The sequence below is a fragment of the Benincasa hispida genome, chromosome 9 (genome assembly GCF_027475165.1).
Source record: "Benincasa hispida cultivar pf3 chromosome 9, pf3_genome.v1.1, whole genome shotgun sequence".
NCBI classification, from domain to species: domain Eukaryota; kingdom Viridiplantae; phylum Streptophyta; class Magnoliopsida; order Cucurbitales; family Cucurbitaceae; genus Benincasa; species Benincasa hispida.
The window spans coordinates 66,777,078-66,785,752 of record NC_143486.1 but is presented as its reverse complement, the minus strand read 5'-3'; the positions used below and the strand labels follow the sequence as shown (position 1 = coordinate 66,785,752).

The window sequence follows — 8,675 nt, the reverse complement described above, 5'->3', positions numbered from 1 at the left end:
TAATAAATGGATTTTTTTTTTAACATTTCTCTAGTATGTAAAACAGTTCTAAAATTTACTTCTTTTGATTTTTTTTTTAAAGGTTTTAATCATGTTTTCCTTAAAATTTCAGGGCCATAAGCTTTATGTTAGGATACTGATTCTTGAAATCTTTACTATCAAAACGTGTTGATACAATTATTCAGAAAAGTAACTAAACAATGAACAACTTCTTTATTAAACGATAGAAGTCAAACAAGACTAAACGGTCGCTTACATATGGTACTCGATCGCTTACGAAAAGCTAAACGATCATTTACAAATTCTACACGATCGTTCAGTATTACTAAACGATCGCTTACTAGATCTTCTGCGATCGCTCATAAACTCCTACACGATCGCTTACCAATTACTATTACATCATCGCTTACCAGTTTCTATACGATCGTCTACCTTTTGCTATATGATCGCCTACCAAATGCTGCACGATCGTCTAGTGAAAGTAGACGATGAGCGGCACACTGCAATGGCTTCTCCACGACAGCGTCTTCTGAACTCCCACTCTCGAGAGCTCTCCTTCCTCACTTCTGATATTTAGACTTCGCTACCTCTCTTTTCGTTTCCTTCTTCTTTTAAACCTACATTTCTCCCAACGAAATTGGAAGTCATTCTTAACCGATTCAACCACCTCTCCTCTATTCTTTCTTTCTTGATATTGCCACATAATTGGGGTTCTATCACTTTATGAAATTTGAATGAATAATAAAATGAATTTAATTAAAATAATTTTGTTAAGAAAAAAGTTTTATTAAAAGCTCACCAAAGAAAAAAATGGTAATATTTCCTCATATTTTTTAGAGAGATTTTTTTCTAAATTCTAATATAGCCTAATTAATCAAATTTTGTTCACTTATTTTATGGGATATTGCCTTCAATTAGGGGTGATTATCGATCGATCGACGTCGTTTTTAGGGAAAAATAGACGCCGCTCACCGACAAATCGTTTCAAGCGGTTGGTTCTAATCAATTTTGACATGATTGAATGTAACATCCCGCACATTTTTTAGTAATAATGTAATTTCAGTAATTTTATTATTTGGAATTTAAGTAATTGTTATTAGTTGGAAGACATTTTGAAATTTTGGACTTCAAGTATAAATGCGGGAATTTAATTATTGGCGTGAAATTATTCAATTTGTGAAAATTAATGGCAAAAATTAATTTTCTTTTGAAATGGAAAGAAATTTAATAGTTAAAACGGAAAAGAATTAAATGTAATTATATTTACTTCCTTTTTTGTTTTATTATTATTATTATAAAAAGTCAAACCCCACCCCCTTTTCTTCCTCACGTTCGTGAGCCCGTCCGACGCCGCCCAAAGCCGCCCCGTCAGTTTCTTCTTCATGACCTCCGTCCACCACTGCTCAAGCGTCACTGGATCTATCGATTTGGGTAAGAATTCTGCCGTTTGGGTTTGTTTTCGGTTGATTCTTGAATACTCATTTACTTTTGGCATAAATTGGTTGATACCCATTGTGTTTCAACTTTGGATTCAAGTTTGTGAAGGTATTGAGGTGTTGTTCAGTGAAGTTGGAGCTTGTTTTATCGAGTTTTGGTAAGTTTTATGCTTTGATTACCCTCTTGTGGATTAATTTTGGTTGTTGAGAAATATTGGTAAAGTCATGTGGAAGTGATTTTTTGAGGAAGCTACATATGGATAATTTATTTGAGACATTGGTAGTGAAGTATGTATTTGATTCAAGCTTTAATCATGTAAGCCTTATTTCAAATTATGATTAGGAGGTTGATTCAAGAATTTCATTCAAGATGAAGAAGAATTTAGTTTGCTAATTATTTTGGCTTAAAATTGGAGGTTTGGAAGGTGAATTCGAATTGGACCACACCTTAGGTAAAGTTATCTGGAAATATTTTGTAATATTTGGGTATTTGGATTTTGGCCTTAACTATTAATTTTAAAGCTTGGTTTATGTTTAGGCTTGATTAAGAATTCAAGAATTTCACAAAGATTCAATTGTTTTTTGGTTCGACCTAATATCAAGGTAAGTAATCTTACTACTAGAACTGCCCACGGGCTAGACGTTAGATGTATGCTAGCATGTTAAATGAAGGTTATGGCAGAATGATAACATGAAAGATTGATAGTATAACATGATTAAAGTATGTTCTGTTACGAGATCCGAATTATTTATTTATGCACATAGACACTTGAATGCTAGTATGAGATGGTATGTGCTTCCATAGTCGTATTTGATCTGATGATGTTGAGGTATACATGTATGTTGTAGAACCATGATGTTGAGGTATATGTGTATGTTGTAGAGCCATGATGTTGAGGTTTATATGTATGTCATAGATTCGTACAGTGATGTTGAGACTGTGCAAATGTCCTTACTGATTAGTTAGATGCCCATTAGAGTTTGTGTTTCCTTCGGGATTCACCAGTTTGTGTTTCCTTCAGGATTCACCAGTTTGTGTCTCTTTCAGGATTCACCAGAGGTAGTGGATATACTTAACTACAGTAGGATAAGACTCAGTCTCCTTCTTGTTTCATGTACATATGTGTCCCATGAGGACTAGAGCAGCTTATATGTTTCATTAGAGGTGGGTACCTAGAGGACATAGATGCCCAGCCTGACCCTAGTAGTAGGGTTACTTACTGAGTATTTTATACTAATTCTGGGGTTACTTACTGAGTATTTTATACTAATTCTTTCTCATGTTGTTGTTTCAGGTAAGGGTAGAGATGCACCGGCGATGGACAAGTGAAATTCGTGATCAAGCCACTGGGGCTAGTTTTTACCCTTCCGCTCATGAGATTTAAAGTTCTTTTCATGTTCCTCTTAACTTTTAGTTTTGATGCCTAAAACTTACTTTTAAGAATTGTTTTTCAAACTTATTTATTGTCCTTTATGATTTATGGGTACCCTACTATTGTTTTAATATTTAAATTTAATGAAAGACTTTTGAACTTACCTTATTTAATTAGCATTTATTTCACCATAACCAAGTATCGTTTTGAGTTCCATGCATGCATGTATTTAGTAACGACCTAACTTAAGTTCGGTCGTTACACTGAAGCTACTAATTGACTGATAACATGGACAGACGAACGATCAGATTCGTCAATTTAACAAATCTAGTGAATGAAAGGTAAGATAAGACATTATTTTTTCCTTAAAATAGGACTTTCAATTCAAGAATTAAAATTTGGTCACCATTTTCTAAACGGGTATTGTGAAGTATTAACATCTTCTCCAATACAAAAATAACTTCCGAACCCAACTTTGATTTTCGCAGACCATTTTTTTTGTTTTATAAAAAAATTTATACTTTAATTTGTTATCCAATCACACTGTTAAAGATTGGTGAATACTCTTTTACTTTTTAGTTTATCCTTTTTCGAGAACGTTGACCGCTCCACATCGTCTCCGATAAGTGACGAGAATATGTACATGCAATGCACCGTGCTTAAAGACATTTTGCAGGAAAGGAAAAGAAGTAAGAAAATATGTCTAAAAAAATCTTCAGAGGTCAAATGAATCATCCATGGATAAGTCGTTCATATTGATACTTTATATGGTAATTCTTGGTGCTTTCAAGAGCATTTCGAGAGATTGACTCATGCTTGATTCTACACAAAGGGGCAATACAAATCCTGTCGATAGAGCATTGATTTTGCTTCAAAATGTATTTAATTGTCCATCTATTTTATGTGATTAAGAAGCTAATTTCTCAATTTTTCCGTTTTATACTAATATTGGGCTAGTCGTGTTGTGTTGTTGTCTAATTTTAGGGAGGGTTGTTTAAAATTGCTACTCTAATCACTTGAACAAAGTTAAAATTTGTCCCTCACAAACCCCTAATCCTATTAAATTCCTTCAAATATCTTAAAAAGTCTTGAAATCAGTAAGAAACTTCAATGACATAAATATTAATTTCACCACAAACCAATCAAATTCACCTCGATTCAACAATTACATTAACACCCTCAATTTTATGAAAAATAATAATAATAGTTCTCACATTGATTAAGTTGGGGAATACATTCTCCTTTTTATACTCCCAAGTTGGATCTTGGGTTTAGACTCCAAGATTACCATGTTTTAGAAAAGTGAGGAGATATACCAATGCAGATAAATCATGACAACCAGCTTATATTTTGCAGGTTCCTCCAACACATGCCCCTCTTTCTTCAATATCTACCAAATCTTCCTTTTTCCTTCTTCAATTTCTAAGACTATCTCTTAGTATAAAAACTATAAAAGAAAGAAAAATAACAAAACCACTCACAGTCCAAAATATTGTTACATGGTTTAAAAAAAAACACAATTTTAACAAGGTTTTAAATTAGTATTGAGTGAGAATTAAATTAATCACAAAAAGAGAGATATATTGAGGCTTTTAATCCAAAATTTTCAAAACAAAGAAAAGAAACAACAAATATATGCATCATCGATTGCTCATTTATCAATATTCTCATTTATTTATATATAGATACATACATAAATCACTTACCTTTTATTTTATATTTTATTCCACACTTGAGATTATGGTATTGTTATGAACTGGAACAACTTTAATCCCAATAGAATCAAGAAACCAACCAGCTTTACCATGAAAACCAACAACCTTAACCAAGCCACTGGTTGGAAACCAAAATGGTATTCCATAGTTTTGACCAAATGGTCCAAAACTCCTTTTGTTGCTCTCAAATGTCAATGATCGAATTACATAGTGTTCATCATAGCCACCCTCGTCTCCCATATATCCATGAATTGAAACTAGGTATTCATTTGGATACTCAAGAACGACCTGCGAAATTAATTATAATTACAAAAATTATCATAAGAAAAAAGAATTTGTATGCATATCCTAAAGGGGCATCCTAAGTATATATATTGCAATAAATATAGGGAATGTGTAGTGTTGGATTTACATATAAAACAAAGTTATGTACCTTATTGAGTGTTCCATAATTTGAGGTTCCACCGTGCTTATCTGAAAAAATTGAATTTCCAAAGTCATCACAATACTCTGTGCGAATGGAGTTGATGTAACGATAATCATGAATAATATCTACTTGTTTTATAGATGAGAAGACTCCATCGTCCCATTTGTCCCCTCCAATGCCGCCGTGCTCTCCTAATGACAATACGGTGGCCAAATCCTTTGATCTAGTTCTGGCGCCCATTAGTTATACTCTCATTCATTCTTTACCAGTATATTATTATTCCTACCCCTCATTTTATATGCTTCAAGTTCAAAAAACTCTCATCACACACTTTTTTTTAATTGGATTATCTATAAATTATCATCATGCTATTATTTGGTAGGTCCATTGCAATGCAAGTGGGTGTGGGCCGTACAGTCTTGAATTAATATCCACATACATTATTGAATCTACATTCAAAAACATCATTATGAAATAGTCATAATTTGTCTGTCCATCTATGTCTCATCCCAAAACACACATTCTCTCCCCAATTATCTTTTCTATGTATTCCCTTCATCATTTTTTCCATTTTATTTTTCAACCTTTTAGAAACAGAGATTTAGATATAATTGATTTTATGAAATATTTATTTTTATATAATCATATTTATGCTTGTAAAAATGATTTTATATATTTATAATGATTTTGAATTATTATGTTTGGTTTCAAAAGTGATTCCAGAGGTATTAAATTACTAAATTTATATTTTTTTTATTTCAGAAATTATCTAACTAAATAATTAGGACAAAAATCTATTTTTATTCATTTTAATTTCATTCAATTTATTCTTAAAATTTTTATATGCATGTCACATTTTGTTTGAATAAGATAAATGTGTCTAATAAACATTGAAATAAAATTCAAAACATATATCTCATTCAATCTAATTATTTATACTATTCACAATTTAACGACACTCAATCTCTATCATCTTTTGGTCAAGTAATTAAAATTACAAAAACAATGTTTTATAAATACTCAAGAACAACCTGGAAAATTAATTATAATTACAAAAATTAACACAAGAAAAAAGAATTTGTATGCATATCCTAAGGGTCATCCTAAGTATATATATTGCAATAAATATAGGGAATGTGTAGTGTTGGATTTATATCTAAAACAAAGTTATGTACCTTGTTGAGTGTTTCATAATTTGAGGTTCCACCGTGCTTATCTGAAAAAATTGAATTTCCAAAGTCATCCCAATACTCTGTGCGAATGGAGTTGATGTAACGATAATCATGAATAATTTCCACTTGTTTTATGTCCCATTTGTCCCCTCCAATGCCGCCGTGCTCTCCTAATGACAATACGGTCGCCAAATCCTTTGATCTAGTTGTGAAACACCGCCCCGAGCCCGCCTCTTGAGCTCGAGGGGAGGCGCAACAGATCGTAGATACCACCCTTTTGTGATACCTACTGTCCAACTGAACCTCTTTACACTCAGTAAACTTTAAGTCAAGGAATAAACAACAACTGATTGAGTAGGCCCAATTGTTTACAACAATGTAATGTTTATACAACTCCAAGACTTAACTACAAAGTTTATATCAACAGCTCTAAAACCCTAGAAGTGTAACTGTGACTGTGACAGACCTTGACCTTAGTAGCACCCTGGAACTCCTCATCTTTCGCTACCTGGGAAGAAAACATGAAAGAAAAGAATGAGCTTCACAAAGCTCTGTAAATGGTAAGCAACTTCTAGAGTCTATTTCAACTCATAATAACAAGCATATCATATATACGAGGTTAGTACTCAAACTTCAGCTTTGAATGAGTCTGGTCTCAACTTCTATCTACACGCACGATAGATACTTAAACTGATAATTACCTAGAGTGAGTCTGGTCTCAACTTCTATCTACACGCACGATAGATACTTAAACTGATAATTACCTAGAATGAGTATATTCTCTACATACACACACGGTAGATAGTTAACTATTACTAATTATAAATGCTTACTCTTTGGCGTTCCCCTTTGTTACCTATGTCCTTTATGTGCACATATGTAGGATTGTATCAAAGCATGCTCTGCAGGAAAAATGGGTTTCAAGACATACCTCTTGTAGAACTTCTTCAAAGCTCATTCTCCAACTGCAACCTTCTCCATATCTTGTTGTAGATCACCTCAAGATCTTATCCACTATTCTCTTGGTGCTCTAGATTGAGTTGTTGGACTTAAAACAAGCTTGAATCAAGGGATGAAGGAGAAAAGCTCACTGCAGCAACCTTGTTAAAGAACCATTCTTCAAACCAGTTATTCTCTCAAAACTCTTTTGATTGCATGCTCGATTTTCACTCCAATCTTCTCATTATATTGCAGTTTAACATATAAAGAGAAGAGTTGCATGAGTTCCAGCTTATGCTTGGAGAAGACAAGGCCAAGACAATGCAATATGTGTGAGCTACTTGGAGATGGATAATGGAAAAATCCATTTTTCCATTTTATGTTTTTGTTTTCCAATTTTTCCAATTTTATCTAAAAATCAAATTTTGATTTTAAAAATAAAAAATTAATTAATTTCATCAATGAATTATTAAATAAAACTTAATTAATTTAATATCAAATATTAAATTAATTTTAATACATATCCATCTTTATATATTTAAATATATAAATTCTCCTATTCTGTTTAATTCTAAAATTAAACATAATTATATCTCATATAATTACTAATTCCCTTAATTCTAATTTGAACGTTTCAAATTAACTTATCACGCTATTCTAGAGCTACTCCGTTACGAGCTAGTAAGGGGACCTCGCGGACTTACAGATCATGGGCCTCAACGATCCGAGATTAATTGGCTAAACTCATTAGACCAAATTAATCTCCATTCGTTAACTAATGGGTCACTCCACTAAAGCTCATAGTTGCACTCCCCTGACTGTAGATATATTGTGTCCACATGATTTAACCATAATCAACATGTCGACCCTTCACAGGTTATTCGTAATAACGGTTAGGTCAAATATCTGTTTTACCCCCGAGATTACGTCTTATTCCTCAAGTCCCTACCGATCCTCTAATGAACAATTGGTTTGTGATCCAATCACCAAACCAAACTCTCTCAGCCCAATGAGAGGGTGGGGCCCCTTGTTCAAGACCTGGATTCAGTACTTGAAAGAACAACCTTTCTTCTATCCCTAAATCGGGTAGGTGTGAACTCCGTCTTGCTCCCTATGTCCCAGCTATCTATCCGGTCTTACCCCTGAAATGGGAGTCTTATTGAGCCGGCGTTGTTGAGCCAACCCTCAACTATACACATCTAAGGGCAATCCCGAATAAATAGAAGTTCATAGTTAGCTCAGGATTAAGATCGATGTACCTAGGTCATTTAGGTGAAATAGTCAGTCTTAAATAGTAAACAATGCTATAAAGTAAGAGTGACTTATTTCTTGGTCCTGATCTTATGCAAACTCATTGACTAGAATGCTCCCACTCCTCATGTCATAACATGTACGAATTAGGGTCACATCGTATGTAGCACTTTACAACTCTTTGTAATAAATACAGAATAGGTCGCATCCAATGTTGTTACCAAAATAAGATACCTAACCTCATTCATATACCATAGATCATTTTGACTATTTACTCGAACCTGATCCACTCTTATGTCTCCACATAAAGTTCAAGTACTCATACAATAGTCATGGGTCTTAGTTTATTGGATTTAGACTTT

The 8,675-nt window shown here is 33.2% G+C and overlaps 1 protein-coding gene across 2 annotated transcripts; it reads right to left on the bottom strand.

Moving 5' to 3' along the window:
• Positions 1-4,432: 4,432 nt before the first annotated feature.
• LOC120086329 (jacalin-related lectin 3-like) lies at positions 4,433-5,299 on the bottom strand. 2 transcript variants are annotated; one of them, XM_039042922.2, is made up of 3 exons: positions 5,081-5,299; positions 4,958-4,998; positions 4,433-4,812 (listed from the first exon to the last, which is right to left on the bottom strand). In XM_039042922.2, exons 1-3 carry the CDS (start codon positions 5,112-5,114, stop codon positions 4,531-4,533), a joined length of 357 nt encoding a protein of 118 aa, XP_038898850.1. In that variant the 5' UTR covers positions 5,115-5,299; the 3' UTR covers positions 4,433-4,530. The 2 variants fall into 2 exon arrangements, with proteins under 2 accessions (XP_038898850.1, XP_038898849.1); XM_039042921.2 differs by having other exon boundaries at positions 4,958-5,290.
• Positions 5,300-8,675: the final 3,376 nt, after the last annotated feature.